The 17,664-nt window shown below is 42.6% G+C and overlaps 1 protein-coding gene across 1 annotated transcript in view; it reads left to right on the top strand.

The window, feature by feature from the left end:
* Positions 1 to 9,126: 9,126 nt before the first annotated feature.
* LOC107385992 (uncharacterized) overlaps positions 9,127 to 17,664 on the top strand; it is an 8,852-nt gene continuing 314 nt past the window's right edge. The window contains exons 1-12 of the mRNA XM_015960139.3: positions 9,127 to 10,809; positions 10,871 to 10,926; positions 11,473 to 11,592; positions 13,136 to 13,242; positions 13,930 to 13,956; positions 14,063 to 14,216; positions 14,413 to 14,500; positions 14,595 to 14,621; positions 14,891 to 15,006; positions 15,106 to 15,227; positions 15,340 to 15,470; positions 15,913 to 17,664. The exon at positions 15,913 to 17,664 is cut by the window's right edge and continues 314 nt beyond it. Of these exons, the coding sequence (XP_015815625.3) occupies positions 9,151 to 10,809; positions 10,871 to 10,926; positions 11,473 to 11,592; positions 13,136 to 13,242; positions 13,930 to 13,956; positions 14,063 to 14,216; positions 14,413 to 14,500; positions 14,595 to 14,621; positions 14,891 to 15,006; positions 15,106 to 15,227; positions 15,340 to 15,470; positions 15,913 to 17,640 (4,335 nt within the window). The 5' untranslated portion in view covers positions 9,127 to 9,150 and the 3' untranslated portion in view covers positions 17,641 to 17,664. The remainder of the gene's footprint in view (positions 10,810 to 10,870; positions 10,927 to 11,472; positions 11,593 to 13,135; positions 13,243 to 13,929; positions 13,957 to 14,062; positions 14,217 to 14,412; positions 14,501 to 14,594; positions 14,622 to 14,890; positions 15,007 to 15,105; positions 15,228 to 15,339; positions 15,471 to 15,912) is intronic.

The following is a 17,664-nucleotide window of genomic DNA, read 5'->3' as shown; positions in this document are numbered from 1 at the left end:
GTGTTGCTTGTGTCTGTATGGTACATGACTTTATTGTTTGTCTTGGTGTTCTATGTAAGATAAGAAAAATATGATTTACCTTGAGATTTAAGTGATAATTCCATTTTTTGTCTATTTCTAAAGAAGCCCCCCAACTTAAATGTACACGAAAAGCATTCACAAAAAATGTCAGACATTTATGGAAAAATATAAAACCCTTCTCTGGCTGTATTATTATATATTTCATCATGAGCACTAAAGTTAGACAAAAAAATCTTCCCTTACAGTGTAGACTGATTGCAGAAACCACATTGTTGCTTTTTAGCATATAATATGACGCTTGAGGGTCACTACTAAATGACCATATGTGTATGCTGTAATCATTTCTCCATGACATCTTGTTCTGAGTTTCTGACCTGGGTTGTCATAGTGTTCTAAATAGTTGATTCAGCAATTATAAATTTTTGTTACCCATTATATCAAAGTAATTGTGACACTATAATATAGATGCCTTGGTTAAAATAGTATCCCCCCCCCCCCCCCCCATTTTATTTTTATAGTTAGTAATGTAACATTGATAAAAACTATTAGTAGTCTATTCTGCAGTCTGAGCAATAATTACAGAGTTGGCCAGCAGAGGGCGTTCGGTGCCTTGTCCAGCAGTAGCTGATGCTCCCGCAGAAGTCAAAACGTAGTGAGGGAGCAGGCTGCGCACCGAAGCTCACTTTGTTGTCCACTGTTTCTGCAGGTAAGCTGGGTTATAAACTGTAAAGGAGCAATACTGAACATTAGTGATAGTGTGTCTGTGCCAAGCCCCCACAATGCGGGTCAAAAATTGAGGCAAACCTGGAAGAGAAATAAATTGCAGTTCCACCCTCATCCACTAGGGGCTGGTGTCGGAAGCGAGCACATCCTCATTGACTCCCATGTTAAAAATACCAATTTCACAGCAGAAATAAACATGTTTACAGCCTGGTACCAAAACATGTTTTTGGTTTAAATGATCTAGTTTACACTCATGACAACTCTGAGGGGGGTGAATTATTTTCTCACTCTTCTGTTTAAGTGTATTAAAAGTCTAAAATTCTGTATAAGTAATGAGCATCACACCCACGTGACTACCACCTCAGACCCAAGTGACCACAGAGCTAGCTCCGTTGAAAGGCCTCAGTAGAGCCTCGGTCTGGCCTGGAAACTGTTCGGGATTTTGAGTCTCTGTGTGTGTGTATTCTGTTTTGGATATTATTTGTGCAATTGTTGGACACAATGACTTGCTGTGGTATTAATTGCACTAATAGAGCATCCAAGGAGTCTCCACTTCATTTTTTCCGGTAAGTAAAATTATATTTATGTATTTTAGGTCACTGCCGCCTTTTACTAGCTGAGTTTATCAAAGTAGCTAGCTAACTACCATTTTAACATGTACTGTTTGGTTTAACCATGAAATTTAGATGTAAAATACGGTACAATAATTAATAGGGCATATGTCAATGGGTAAAAGGGTAAAACCCAGTGCATTTTACATAAAAATGGGATGAAATATGACGGAGCTCTCGGAGGGACACTTCTGTGTTCCATTCTTCCACCCGGTTCTCCCCAGCGGTCAGGCCGGCGCATGTCTGACCGCTGCGGCGCCTAGCTGCTGCGCCTAGCTGCTGCGCGGGCTGACCGCTTGTGGAGCTCTCGGACTCGGAGAGAGACCTGACCGCAGAAATACTGCAGCTCGGTGAGTTGGACGATAGTGCTTGATGTTAGTCTCCAGAAGCTGTGTGCCATCAGATAAATTCAGTCTTTTTTTTTGTTTCTGGTGCGGCTTAAATTGAGGTGCGCTCGATAGTCCGGAAATTACGGTACGTGTTTTAAACCAATATGCTTAAGTAGTTCTTTGTATGAAGTTTTCCTCTAAGTGATCCAGAGAGGCTTGACCTTTGGGTAAGCAACCAAAGAAGAGAGTGCTGGACTCCCAATTCACACTCCCGCTTGTGCAGTGAACACTTTGAGAGTCATCACTTCACCACGGACTCCAGGGTACAAACACATTACTTCATATTTTGGTTGAGATTGAAAAAATTGAAGCATTAGTTGTATAATAAAAAGATGTTACATTGCTGTGTGACAAGAAGAAAATGTTCCCCTCCCTTGAACTGTCTGTGACTGGGGCTGTTTAGATGGGAAACAATCACGTTATTAATTTCCATCTTATTCTATGGATATTTATTCTGATAAACTAACTTTTTTGTCAGTCTTTAATGTGTAGCTTTTTGTATTTGGATGAATGACAAATATTCATGTTAAACTAAAACATTAGGCATTTAAGGAGAAATTAACAAAATAATAAACATTCTACTGCCGTCAAATAAATCAAACTGTTATTAAAATATATATTTTCAAAGTGTCGATTCTGGATAAAATCCAACTACATATGCTTTATAAATAACAAACACTCTCCACATGGCTTTTACACACACACACACACATGCATGCATGCAAGCACGTGCACACACACAGTGCTCTGGTGTACCAGTGTGTTTTTGAGATACAGAAATTGACCTTGTCTGATGTGTGTATATGTGAATCTCTTTTTTAATTTTTTTATTTTAGGGGAGACTTTGCCTGAAGGACACAGCCGTACCTACAATCTTTTCGTCCTTTAAGGTCAAAAAACATCTTCCAAGAAGGAAAGTACAGGTAAGTAGGAATGACAAGGTAAGTTTTGAGAGTATGTGGTTTTTGGTTTGTTTGTTCTATTTTGTTCCTAGCAGGTATTAATTTTCTCTCTGCGGTTCAGTTCCTGCCACCACCCCCAGTGTCAGCTGCTGAACGTCATCAGCTTATCTGAAAGTAAGATTTAAATGATTCTATCATCTTTGGTGATCTCACGCCTAAAAAACATACTTTGTTCTAATGTTGAAATTAACTGAAGCTGATCTTTAACCTGCTGACCTCTATAACTTTATTCCTGTTCCTACTTACAAAGAAACCCCTGTGCAGAGTCCTTCAGACACCCAAGTGACCTAAGTGATCATCTAATCAACACAACGACTCCTACATAACAGAGAATAACGATGCAAACGAACCATGACGAGGTAGGGAGGAGGTGTTTTGCAGGTGACAGTTTCTGCTTATCAAGCAACCATAAACAGCTACAATAAAGCCTGATTCATGCTTCTCCATCAGCTCCAACAGGGAGAGACACGCACGCACGGACGGAGGTGTTTTGCCCTCATGCTTCTCCATCTCCTGGGGAGTGCTGCAAAGCAATTCCCGGCCAGGACAGCAGAGGGAGTAGCGCTGTTCTGTGGTATCCTGTCATGTATCCGGTCCAAGATGGTGTGTTTATATTTAGTTTTATGTATATAAGAGTCTTTTTAACAGACAAATTTGTCTCTCATCCTCCTCCACCTCTTCATGCGCTCGCCACCTCTAAACCCACGTTTCCTGTCATTTCCGTCCACAAATAATACGCTTGCTGCATATCTTTTCACTCCTCCGGTCACGGGGAATTAAAACGTTCATGTTTTTAGAGTTTTTTTTATTGCAAGGTATTCTTCAAGCTTCTCCGTGTCTGCCGCTGGTTATCCTCAGCTCTTTGTTTTTGAGGGCGCAATGGTGGCGGTGTAGATGACAGCGGCGTCCTGACCAATCACAAACTTGCGTAGTCCGTCTCGTTCGACGGATGTTTAAAAAAGTGGATTCGACTCTGTACGTACTTGCGTGCCTGCCGGTGCCCTACGCAAGGACGGATAATGGCGTTGCGTGTCTCTGCACTGATGCAGGAGAATGGTAAATGGCCTGTATTTGATATAGCGCCTTCTAGAGTCCTGGGACCCCCCAAGGCGCTTTACAACACAATCAGTCATTCACCCATTCACACACACATTCACACACTGGTGGGGATGAGCTACAATGTAGCCACAGCTGCCCTGGGGCGCACTGACAGAGGCGAGGCTGCCGTGTTCTGGCGCCACCAGTCCCTCCGACCACCACCAGCAGCCAACGTGGGTTAAGTGTCTTGCCCAAGGACACAACAACAGCGACAGACTGAGCGGGGCTCAAACCTGTAACCTTCCGATTACGGGGCAAGCTCTTAAACTCCTGTGCCACCGTCGCCCCACAAGCATGAATCAGGCTCAAGATCGACTCTCCTATATTCGTGAAACCAAAGAAGTCCAATTGCCTTCTTTAAAATTCTATTTGATGTCATATTGAACAACAGTTGTATTTGATTCTAATTTTAATGATTCTGTTTCAGGTAGAATTGCTGTGTGATTCCTGTGTCCCGTGGCCCATGACCTGTGTCAGCCCAGTTCTGGATGTGACCTTGCTGAGTTATCTGTAGCAAGGTGCTCGGCTGTCTGGGAGGTCAGCCAACACAGCCCTACAACATCCAGAGCCTTGAGGAACTCTGGGCAGATCTCATCCAGCCCTGGCGCCTTGTCACCAAGGAGCTTCAATAACACATCTAATAAATGATCATTTCAAAGGTTTTCTAAATCTATAAAAGGAGCGAGAATAAAGGAGAGAGCTGCACCTGCTCTAATCTGACAAATGCACAACTGACTTTATGGAGATACGACTATTTATTGTTGTCAAATAAATTAGTAAGTAAAAATAAAATAGTCTAAGCTTGGAAAGTTCTCTTATTCTTTTATTTAAAAAAAATAACAACCAAAGTGGACTGGATATGACTTCTGATATGTTTTTGATGAAGATAGGACCGCACTCAGTGAGCCTTAAAAGGAGACATAAAGTTAAAAATCTAATGTTTAAAATCTTCAGACACATGTTCAGTCATCACTTTGTAAAAACAAAGCAAATAGAAAACATTTTATAACAGAACTTTACTAATTGCACATCTAATAAATGATCATTTCAAAAGTTTTCAATCAGATTTATTTATAAAGCGCTTTTCAAACAAAGTGCTTTACAAAATGACCCCAGATTCCCATAACTGGTTGAAAATATTAACAGACATATGCAAGCACACACACGCACGCACACACACACACACACACACACACACACACACACACACACACACACACACACACACACACACACACACACACACACACAATTAAAAATTATATTTGGCTGAGTCCAGATGAGCCAAGTAAGGTAAGGCAAGGAAACGCCATCAGAGGAGCCGTCTGCCCTGGCAGCATCAGGTTTTCCACACTAAGTCAGGGCGCTCAGTGGAGGGGGAGCATAGACCCCCACCTCCACTTAAACACTACCTATAGAGCGCCCAGGAAGCTCCAGTCGACCACTGCTCCCCGGGCAGAGGGCCCCTACAGAGGAAACACTGGATTAAAAAAAGTAATAATATAATAAAAGAGCTAATATAAGGGACAAAAGTTAGAAAATAAGTAATAAATAAAATCATATATAGACAGTAAAATAATAATATTAAATAATGAAAACAATGCTAAAATATAATCTTATAAAACATGCAAAGCAAGTAACAAAATATAATCATGTAAAACGAGAAATAAAACTGTAGTAAATATTTAGATAAAAGCTAACCTAAAAAGATGGGTCTTGAGCCTGGACTTAAAAGCATGAACATTCTCTGCGGCCCTGAGGTCCTCCGGCAGCTCGTTCCAGAGGCGAGGACCATAATACTGGAAGGACGCCTCATCGTGAGTGTGTGTCCTGACTTTAGGGATGACCAGGAGACGCCTGCCAGAGGAGCACAGAGGCCGTGAGGGTTCATATGGTAGAAACAGTTCTGAGAGATACGAAGGCCAAAGAGCGTTAAGACACTTAATTGATCCTGAAACACACAGGGAGCCAATGCAATGATTCTAAAACTGGTGTAATGTGCTCCCGCCTCGTGGTTTTCATCAGGACATGTGCTGCCGAATTTTGTAGAAGTTGTAAACCTGAGATGCTCTTTTTGGGAAGACCAGAAAGCAGGCCATTACAGTAGTCTATTCTACTGGTGATAAAAGCATACATCAGTATCTCCGTGTTGGCCCGAGAGAATGGGACTCTGGCGATATTCTTTAGATGATAAAAACCTATTTTTGTGATATTTTTAATGTGTGGGATAAAAGTCAGCTCAGAGTCAAAAATCACACCCAGGTTCTTCACTTGTTCAGATGCATTAAAAGACAGAGTTTGTAATTTCAGTGAAAGCTTCTCTCTCTGGGCCTCAGTACCAATGACTAAAACTTCAGTTTTGTCCTGGTTGAGCTGGAGAAAGTTCTCTGCCATCCAGGATTTGATGTCTAAAATACAATTAAAAGGTGCATCCATTGGCCGAGAGTCATCAGGAGACACGAAGATGTACAACTGTGTATCATCAGCATAACTGTGAAAGTTGACCCCGTGTCTCCTGATGACACTGCCAACAGGGAGCATATAAAGATTAAAAAGCACGGGGCCTAAAATTGAACCCTGGGGCACACCACATGTAATCCCATGGATCCTAGAGGAACAGGTATCCAAACTCACCATGAAAGTCCTGTCTGAGGTAGGATGTGAACCATCTATGTACAGCACCAGAGAGGCCGATCTGTTTTAAATAAGTTAAAAGAATAGTGTGGTCTACTGTATCAAAGGCAGCACTTAGATCCAGCAGAACCAACACAGTCACCTTCCGTTTATCACAAATCGATCAAAAATCATTTAAAATGTTCAAAAGGGCCATCTCTATGCTGTGGTTCCCCCTAAATCCAGACTGAAATTTCTCTAGGACATTATGAGTGTTTATAAAATCCTTTAGTTGATTTAAAACCAACTTTTCTAAAATTTTGCTTAAAAATGGTAAGTTAGATACCGGTCGATAATTGTTTAATTCATTATAATCTACATTGCTCTTCTTCAACAAGGGCCTCACCGCCGCCCCTTTAAAGGCAGCAGGAAAGACCCCCGTCTGAAGGGAGCAATTCATCAGGGTTAAAATCTCATCACTAAAAGATCCATAGAATAGTTTAAAAAAACGAATTTGGGATTGGGTCCAGAACACATGTGGTAGTTCTCACTGAGGAGAAAACTTTATCAAGAGTCTCAGCTTCTACCAGGACAAAGCTGTCCAGTGTTTCCTCTGGTATAGACACACAATCTGATACATCTAAAACCTTATTGCTTTGGGAAGATGAAATATTCCTTCTGATGGTGTCTACCTTCCCTCTGAAGTGGGCTGAAAACTCCTCACAGAGTGCATTTGAGGGTGTTTTCTGAAGTGAATTAGATGTAAGGTTTAAAATGTTGTTTATGGTGGAAAAACGTATTCTGGGATTGTGTTTATTGCCTAGAATGAGTTTGGAAAGGTATGCATGTCTTGAACTTCTCACTGCGTTATTATATGATTTAAGTAGCTCTGTAGTTGTTTTGTTCTTTCTGCATCTCCGCTCTGCAACCCTGCAATTTCTCTTTAGTTTCTTTAGATATTCATTTCTCCATGGTGAAGCACGTTTTGAATATAGACTTTTGATTTTAAGTGGAGCGAGCAGGTCGAGAGCGGATTTCAGTCTACTGTTAAAATCATTGAAAGTGAAATCACAAGAGGCAGTTACCGGAGTGAGAGAAATCTTTCTAAAATCTTCAAGAAAACCTGCAGCCACTTCAGGGTTAAGATGATGCTTCCTTAAAGTTCTCACAGAGGGTTCCAGCTGGATAAAACTGGTGATGCTAAAAAACACACAAACAGCCAAGTCAGAGGACACACTGGTGGACAGGCCATACGTGATGACCAGGTCCAGGGTGTGTCCTCTGTTGTGAGTTGGCTGTGTGACATGTTGACTAAAATCCACATAACTCAGAATATTGAAAAACTCATTTGAAAAAGGATCAGAAGGATTATCTATATGTAGATTAAAATCACCGGCTAAAATGATCCTTTCAAAGCAGTTGTGCAGGATTGATAAAACTCTGAAAATTCTTGAATAAAAATGGCACTCTGCTTAGGAGGCCGATAAGCTGTGACACATAAGATCTGAGGAGAGCTAAAAACTGCTGTTGTATATTCAAAAGTTGTAAAATGATCAAATAAAACAGGTTTGGCAGAAAGTATTGATGAACTAATAAAAGCAGTTCGGCCTCCCCTTTTGCTACTCCTCGTTGAAAAATAAAAATTTAAATCTGGCGGCGAGGCCTCTGTGAGAACAACAGGTGCATCTGAACTCAGCCATGTTTCTGTTAAAAGCAGACAGTGAAGATTACGATCTAAAATCAGGTCATTTATTAAAAACGTTTTGTTCAGCAGAGAACGAACATTTAAAAGAGCCATATTAATAGTAACTGGTGAAGGAGTGACTCTATTGTCTGAAGGTGGGACTTTTGGTTACTGTTTTAGATTATTGGGGTTGCTTTTGTTTGGTTTATGATCGTTTGTCCGCTCTCTGCTGATAATAACAGGTATGAATGAGATATGGCAAGGTCCAAGTCCGATATGTGATTTACTGTTAAAATCAGGGCTGGGTTGGTAGGAGCAGGGACCAGCTACACATCAGGAAGTGGGAGCAGATGGAGCCGGTGGAGTAGACGGGGGTGTCTTGGACAAGCCAGGCTCATTGTTAGAGTACGGGTCCCCTGTCTATTTAGGTGAAGCCCATCCGCTCCAAATAGGTGTCTCCTGCCCCAGAAAATGTTAAAATTGTCTATAAAACCAACAATATGGGTCACGGAGGCAGAGGAAAGCCAAGTGTTTTATGATAAAAGTGCTAAATTACCGACTCCTCTGCCCATGGTGGGAGTGGGGCCAGAGATAAAAACAGACAGGTGCATGGTTCTTAAAAGATTAAAAAGGTGAATAAAATCACGCTTGAGGAGCTCTGACTGCTGCTTACGGATGGCATTGGTACCGGCGTGGATGATGATGCTACTCACTGTTGTGTGTTTCTGGATGAGGTCTGGGATGTGTCCTGCAATGTCCGTCACTGTGGTTTTCTAAATCTATAAAAGGAGAAATAATGAAGAATAGATGTGCACCTGCTCAGGTTTGATAAAAGCACGTCTGACTTCATGGAGAAACTTATTTTAGGCGCTGACATTACTCAACCTAAAGTTGGGTTGATGCAGAGAGGAAGATGTTGCTGCATAAAGAGTTAAACACTTCTGCTCTGATAACTCCTCCCTCTACTTCCTGTTCAGCTGCACATGATCAGAGCTCAAGTGTGTTTCATTTATCAGGAAGTGAAACTTGCTCAGTCACTGAGAGGAGAAATGGCGCAGAAAGCAGTTCAGCTGGACACAGAAAGTTTCTGCTGTTCCATCTGTCTGGATCTCCTGAAGGATCCGGTGGCTATTCCCTGTGGACACAGCTACTGCATGAAGTGTATTGGAAAAGTCTGGGATAAAGAAGATCAGAACCAGATCCACAGCTGTCCTCAGTGCAGGAAAAGCTTCACACCGAGGCCTGTCCTGGAGAAAAACATCCTGTTAGCAGCTTTAGTGGAGCAGCTGAAGACCACTGGACTCCAAGCTGCTCCTGCTGGTCACAGCTATGCTGGAGCTGAAGATGTGGCCTGTGATGTCTGCACTGGAAGGAAACTAAAAGCCACAAAGTCCTGTTTGACGTGTTTGATGTCTTTTTGTGAGAATCACCTGCAGCGTCATTTGTATGTGGCTCAGTTGAGGAAACATCAGCTGGTGGAGCCCTCCAAGAAGCTCCATGAGAACATCTGCTCTCGTCACGATGAGGTGATGAAGATGTTCTGTCGCACTGATCAGCAGAGCATCTGTTATGTCTGCATGGTGGACGAACATAAAAGCCACGACATCGTCTCCGCTGCAGCAGAAAGGAGCGAGAAGCAGAAGGAGCTGGAGGTGAAGCGAGAAAACATCCATCAGAGAATCCAGGAGCGAGAGAAAGACGTGAAGCTGCTTCAGCAGGAGGTGGAGGCCATCAATGTCTCTGCTGATAAAACCGTGGAGGACAGTGAGAAGATCTTCACTCAGCTGATCAGTCAGATCCAGAAAAGAAGCTCTGAAGTGAAGCAGCAGGTCCGATCCCAGCAGGAAGCTGAAGTGAGTCGAGTCAAAGATCTTCAGGAGAAGCTGGAGCAGGAGATCACTGAGCTGAAGAGGAAAGACGCTGAGCTGAAGCAGCTCTCAAACACCGAGGATCACAACCAGTTTCTACACAACTACTCCTCAGTGTCAGCAGTCCGTGAGTCTCCACACTCATCCAGCATCAGGGTTCGTCCTCTGAGACACTTTAAAGATGTGACAGCAGCTGTGTCAGAGCTCAGAGACAAACTACAGGACATCCTGAGGGACACGTGGACAAACATCTCACTGAGAGTCACTGAGGTGGATGTTTTACTGTCAGAACCAGAACCAAAGACCAGAGATGATTTCCTAAAATATTCATGTGAAATCACTCTGGATCCAAACACAGCTCACAATCATCTGATGTTATCAGAGGGAAACAGAAAAGCAACATTAATTAGGAATATTCAGAGTTGTCTTGTTCGAGACAGATTCAGAGGTTGTTGTAAGGTTCTGAGTCTAGAGAGTCTGACTGGACGTTGTTACTGGGAGGTAAAGTGGGAAGGAAGAGGAGGTGATGTAGCAGTTGCGTACAAGGATGTTGATCAAATAGAGACTGGATTTGGATTCGATAACAAATCCTGGGCTTTGTACTGTTACAATAACAAAAATGTGTTTAGGCACAACAGCATCAGCACTAACATCTCAGGTTCTGGTTTCTCCAGAGTTGGAGTCTACCTGGATCACAGAGCAGGTATTCTGTCTTTCTACAGCATCTCTGAGAACATGACTCTCCTCCACAGAGTCCAGACCACGTTTACTCAACCGCTCCATGTTGGAATAGGGTTTTACTTTAGTCTTGGAGACTCAGCTGAGATCTGTAAACTAAAATAAATTTCTGTATTTATTTGTTGCTGAAAGTTTCTTGTTGAGCTGCTTCTCCACGGCTCAGAGATCAAAGTGTCCAAGTGTCTTTGTTAGCAGGACCTTATTGTCCCATAAACTGATGTGTGTTGGTGTTTAGATGGAGCTCTGATTCTTTTTGTTTAACCTGTTTTAAACACTTTAATGTTTCTATTTTGATTATTTAGTTTTGTCTTTGATTGCAGGAAACCTTTAATAAATATTTTCTGATCTTGTTTGTGATCTTTGACAAATAAATAATATTCAATAACTTATTTGTAAACTGACTTTGAACTTGAGTATATTTACAGCGTTGAGTTCAGCATCAGAGTTACAGATTATGGTAAATGACCTGCGTTTGTCTAGCGCATTTCAGAGTCAGAGGACTCCAAAGCACTTTACACTATAGGTGTGTCATTCACCCATTCACACACAAACTCACATACTGATGGTGATGAGCTACAATGTAGCTGCAGCTGCATTGGGACACAATGACAGAAGTAAAATCATATTATATATATTGTTTATTGGTTAAAGATGGTATACCAACCATAAAATAATCTATTTAAATTTGTTCTGTAAGTATATAAAATACTATAAAAGATAAAGAGAAACCAAATTTACTCTTGATGCCTGTCATTTGTCCACTAGAGGGCAGAAGACCAGTGTAGGACTGGATATGGAAGGTTTTAGACGAAGGTTGATGGGACTGGGCTCAGTGGGCCATAAAAAGACAAACACGCCACATAAAGTTAGTAAAATATCATTTAGGTAACCCAGATAATCTCAAAGAAACCTGTAAAAAACAAAGGTTAAAACAAGGAGGTGCAGACCGAAGACAAATGTGGCGGCTTACCTGTGGGAGGAGCAGCGAGAGGTTAGACAGACACTCCAGGTCCTCAGGTGTTCTACATGACCCCAGTCAGCCAGGTGAGACTTACAAGGTCATAACAAAGGTACTAATCCTAATTATCCATCTGGATGCTTTAAGCACTTTGATGGAAACTTGTGACAACGGTCTACTAGGAATTTTAAGTTTCTATTACAATTTTTTGTTTTGATAGATAATAAATTAGAAGCTGTGGTTTCAGCTTCTTAACTCAACTTCTTAAATAAGACTAATATTTTAGAACTTGTGATGTTTCAGATCCAGTTACTAATGGTAAATGATAAACAGCCTGTATTTGATATAGCACCTTCTAGAGTCCAGGAACCCCCCAAGGTGCTTTACAACACTATCAGTCATTCACTCATTCACACACACATTCACACGCTGGTGGGGATGAGCTACGATGTAGCTACAGCTGCCTTGGGGCACACTGACAGGAGCGAGGCTGCCAAGCACTGGCGCCACCGGTCCCTCCGACCACCACCAGCAGGCAAAGGGGGTTAAGTGTCTTGCCCAAGGACACAACGACAGTGACAAACTGAGTAGGGCTTGAACCTGCAACCTTCCGATTACGAGGCAAGCACTTAACTCCTGAGCCACCGTCGCCCCAACGTCGTAACTAATATTGCACTTACTGAAGTTATCGGTACAGGACTGATAAAAGCATTACTAACAATAACATTAATGATAATAAGTAGCAGATATTTTCTGGGTGTTGTTTAAAAGCCAGGCATCATCAGCAAGGAAATCATTTCATTTTTATGTTAGATTTGATGTTAAAAATCTGTTTCTCCTGCAAAATGATGCAGAAAAACTTCATGAATGTGTTACTTTTGGAGTGAATTGTTTGAAAAATCCTCTGATTGTAACATGAATCTTGGTCATTTCCTTCTTCTCATACTTTATGGTTGAAAATCTGTAGAATGTGTAAAACATTTAGCTCTGCTAACAAAGTCTGTAAGGATCGTAATGCCTGCAAAAGGAACAGTTTGGCTTTTTGTGCGATAAACGACCAGACAATAACAAGCATAACCAAAAAACGTTGTCTTTATTTTCATGCATCACTAAACACAATCTGTTCCTAAATCCCTTCAACAGACGTGAATTTGAGGTTATTTTGCTGAATGAGAACTTTGTAAAAAAACTTGGTTGCTTGTGTCGTAAATCAAATTTCAGATTTTTTAGAACAAATCATTTATTTATGTAAAAAGTGTATTTAATCATTTCAGTATAAATAAAATAGTCATTAATTGCCAACCAGTGACTAAAATATTTTGACTATTTTTATGGAATGTGAGTGCTTTAAAAATCAAACGTCTAAAATATCCAAACAAACATCTGTTTTTGCATAAAATAGGCAAAATGTTTTATAACAAGTCTTAACTAATCACACATCAATCCATCCATTTTCGTTCGCTAATGCAGGGTCGGGTTGTGGGGACAGAAGCCTAAGCAGGAGGTCCAGACTTTCTTCTCCTCAGCCTCTTGGGTCAGCTTCTCCGGGGGAATCCTGAGGCGCTCCCTGGCCAGTGGTGAGACATAGTCTCTCCAGCGTGTCCTGGGTCTTCCTGTAGGTCTCCTCCTGGTTGGACGTGGCCAGAAAACCTCACCAGGGAAGCATCCAGGTGGTTCCTCTCGATGTGGAGGAGCAGCAGGTCTACTCCGAGCCCCTCCCGGATGACAGAGCTTCTCACCTTACCTCTTCGGGAGAGCCCAGACACCCTGCAGAGAAAACTCTTTTCGGCCGCTTGTATCTGCAATCTGGTTCTTTCGGTCACTACCTAAAGCTCGTTTAACAATTAAAACATATTAATTATGACCAATAAGATGTGATGATTCCATATAAATATGAAATATCAATCTGATTGATCTTTGAAAGTGTAATCAGAAGATTCTAGGGTTCTTTGCTTCTTTAGTGACCATAAACACACTTTGTATTAATTCAGACAGAGTCAGGTGAATAGTTTATGAAATGAATTTAATTATTTTCCCTGAACTAATAAGTTACGACAAGATATGAATCATGAGATGCGATGTGGTGGATGTGAGGTGATGTAATGGAAGCTAGATGTTTAGCAACCGTTCTTTGTATCTGAGAGAAATTGTGAAATCTGGGTGTAAAAGAATTTGTTGTTTGTTACAACTAGAGAGTAAGTTATTGATAAAACCTCATCAGAGGCAATCTCTTGTGTGTCTACTACCCTTGTGGAGACCCTCAGTGCAGATCCAGGACTGTCAGAAGTCAGGTGACCTCAAGGTATCCGAAGCCGTAGATTAACTCTGATACGACCCGTCCAGTCTTGAGATGTCTCCGAGTCACAACAGGAGCTGGAATGCTTGTTTGCGTCCAAGGTGGAAGTGTGGCTCTTAAGGAGCCGTTTGGCTGTATCAGCTACAGCGTTGCAGAGATGCTTTTGACTGGAGGTCAAAAGAGTTTGTTTCAAAAGAGGCTTCTTTCCCGATTTGGCCCAATCGGGAGTCCGCTGGAAACTGAACCAATCGGGAAGTAATTCTTGTTTTATTGAACCACCATGTTATGACTTTAGGACAAGTTTTGTCCAATCAGAATTTGACACGTTTGGAGTTTTACCAACATCCCTCAGAAAGCCACGCCCTCCTCAGACACAAAAGGTGTTTAACACTTTGTGAATGAGAATATAATATAATATGATTATTTAACTCATAACTGTAAAATCCTGTAGAATTCGAGTAGGTTCACTTTTTATTCAGAGTGAGGAATGCAGTCTGGCTTCTACACAGAGTGCAGGAACCTCGAGGGAACATGTTCATGTCTGCGTTGAGGAACAATAAGTGAGCAAAGGGTTGTTTTGGGAGTCCAGATGGTGTTGCCCTGAAAGGTGCATGAAAGGTTATGTTGTGTCAGTTAGATGGTGAAAAAAAGACCCTTTTGGTACGTTACACTCGTGACCATAGGTGAGGGTAGGAACGTAGATCGACCGGTAAATCGAGAGCTTCACCTTCCGGCTTAGCTCTCTCTTTAACACGACAGACCGGTACAACGCCCACATCACTGCAGATGCAGCACCAATCCATCTATTAATCTCGCTTTCCATCTTTGCCTCACTTGTGAACAAGACCTCGAGATATTTAAACTCCTCCACTTGGGGCAGGACCTCATCTCTGACCAGGAGAAGGCATTCTACCTTTTTCTGACTCAAGACTACGGTCTCAGATTTAGAGGAGCTGATTCTCATCCACACTGCTTCTCACTCGGCTGCGAACCGCTCCAGTGAGAGCCGGAAATCACGTTCTGATGAAGCCAACAGGACCACATCGTCTGCAAAAAGCAGACACTCAACCCTTAGGCCACCAAAGCAAATCCCCTCAACACCTTGGTTGCACCTAGAAATCCTGTCCTTAAAAGTTATGAACAGAATTGGAGACAAAGGGCAGCCTTGGCAGAGTCCAACTCTCACAGGAGACAAGCTCAACTCACTGCCGACAATGCAGACCAGTGAAGCCCGTATCAGAGGGCCTGGTACCTCATACTCCCTGAGTACCCCCCATAGGGCCTCCCGAGGGACGCGGTCCAACGCTTTCTCCAAATCCACAAAACACATGTAGATTGGTTGGGCGAACTCCCACACACCCTCCTGGACCCTTCTAAGGGTATAGCGCTGGACCAGTGTTCCACAGCCAGGAGAAAAACCTCACTGCTCCTCCTGAATCTGAGTTTCTACAATCCAGTGGACCCTCCTCTCCAGAACTCCTGAATAGACTTTACCAGGGAGGCTCAAAAGTGTGATCCCACTGTATTTGGAACACATCCTGTAGCCCGCCATTTTAACTAGGGGGACCACCACCTCGGTCTGCCAGTCCAGTGGATGTCAACGCAATATTGCAGATCCTCATCAGCCAACTCAGCCCTACAACATCCAGAGCCTTGAGGAACTATGGGCAGATCTCATCCAGCCCTGGCGCCTTGTCACCAAGGAGCTTCAATAACACATCTAATAAATGATCATTTCAAAGGTTTTCTAAATCTATAAAAGGAGAAATAATGAAGAATAGATGTGCACCTGCTCAGGTTTGATAAAAGCACGTCTGACTTCATGGAGAAACTTATTTTAGGCGCTGACATCACTCAACCTAAAGTTGGGTTGATGCAGAGAGGAAGATGTTGCTGCATAAAGAGTTAAACACTTCTGCTCTGATAACTCCTCCCTCTACTTCCTGTTCAGCTGCACATGATCAGAGCTCAAGAGTGTTTCATTTATCAGGAAGTGAAACTTGCTCAGTCACTGAGAGGAGAAATGGCGCAGAAAGGAGTTCAGCTGGACACAGAAAGTTTCTGCTGTTCCATCTGTCTGGATCTCCTGAAGGATCCGGTGACTATTCCCTGTGGACACAGCTACTGCATGAAGTGTATTGGAAAAGTCTGGGATAAAGAAGATCAGAACCAGATCCACAGCTGTCCTCAGTGCAGGAAAAGCTTCACACCGAGGCCTGTCCTGGAGAAAAACATCCTGTTAGCAGCTTTAGTGGAGCAGCTGAAGACCACTGGACTCCAAGCTGCTCCTGCTGGTCACAGCTATGCTGGAGCTGAAGATGTGGCCTGTGATGTCTGCACTGGAAGGAAACTAAAAGCCACAAAGTCCTGTTTGACGTGTTTGATGTCTTTCTGTGAGAATCACCTGCAGCCTCATTTTGATGTAGCTCATGTAAAGAAACATCAGCTGGTGGAGCCCTCCAAGAAGCTCCATGAGAACATCTGCTCTCGTCACGATGAGGTGATGAAGATGTTCTGTCGCACTGATCAGCAGAGCATCTGTTATGTCTGCATGGTGGACGAACATAAAAGCCACGACATCGTCTCCGCTGCAGCAGAAAGGAGCGAGAAGCAGAAGGAGCTGGAGGTGAAGCGAGGAAACATCCATCAGAGAATCCAGGAGCGAGAGAAAGACGTGAAGCTGCTTCAGCAGGAGGTGGAGGCCATCAATGTCTCTGCTGATAAAACAGTGGAGGACAGTGAGAAGATCTTCACTCAGCTGATCAGTCAGATCCGGAAAAGAAGCTCTGAAGTGAAGCAGCAGGTCCGATCCCAGCAGGAAGCTGAAGTGAGTCGAGTCAAAGATCTTCAGGAGAAGCTGGAGCAGGAGATCACTGAGCTGAAGAGGAAAGACGCTGAGCTGAAGCAGCTCTCAAACACCGAGGATCACAACCAGTTTCTACACAACTACTCCTCAGTGTCAGCAGTCCGTGAGTCTCCACACTCATCCAGCATCAGGGTTCGTCCTCTGAGACACTTTAAAGATGTGACAGCAGCTGCGTCAGAGCTCAGAGACAAACTACAGGACATCCTGAGGGACACGTGGACAAACATCTCACTGAGAGTCACTGAGGTGGATGTTTTACTGCCAGAACCAACGACCAGAGATGATTTCCTAAAATATTCATGTGAAATCACTCTGGATCCAAACACAGCTCACAATTGGCTGAAGTTATCAAAGGGAAACAGAAAAGCAACATTTATGAGGAAATCTCAGTTTCATCCTGATCATCCAGACAGATTCACAGTTCCATATCAGGTTCTGAGTCTAGAGAGTCTGACTGGACGTTGTTACTGGGAGGTAAAGTGGGAAGGAAGAGGAGGTTACGTAGCAGTTGCGTACAAGGATGTTGATAAAATAAAGCCTGGATTTGGATATAATAACAAATCCTGGGCTTTGTACTGTAACAATAACAAAAATGTGTTTTGGCACAACAACATCAGCACTCCCATCTCAGGTTCTGGTTCCTCCAGAGTTGGAGTCTACCTGGATCACAGAGCAGGTATTCTGTCTTTCTACAGCATCTCTGAGAACATGACTCTCCTCCACAGAGTCCAGACCACGTTTACTCAACCGCTCCATGTTGGAATACAGTTCTTTAACTTTGGAGACTCAGCTGAGATCTGTAAACTAAAATAAATTTCTGCATTTATTTGTTGCTGA

Source organism: Nothobranchius furzeri, chromosome 10, assembly GCF_043380555.1.
Source record: "Nothobranchius furzeri strain GRZ-AD chromosome 10, NfurGRZ-RIMD1, whole genome shotgun sequence".
Classification (NCBI taxonomy): Eukaryota; Metazoa; Chordata; class Actinopteri; order Cyprinodontiformes; family Nothobranchiidae; genus Nothobranchius; species Nothobranchius furzeri.
Note: the sequence above shows the minus strand (reverse complement) of the source record. Positions and strands in the feature narration are given on the sequence as shown.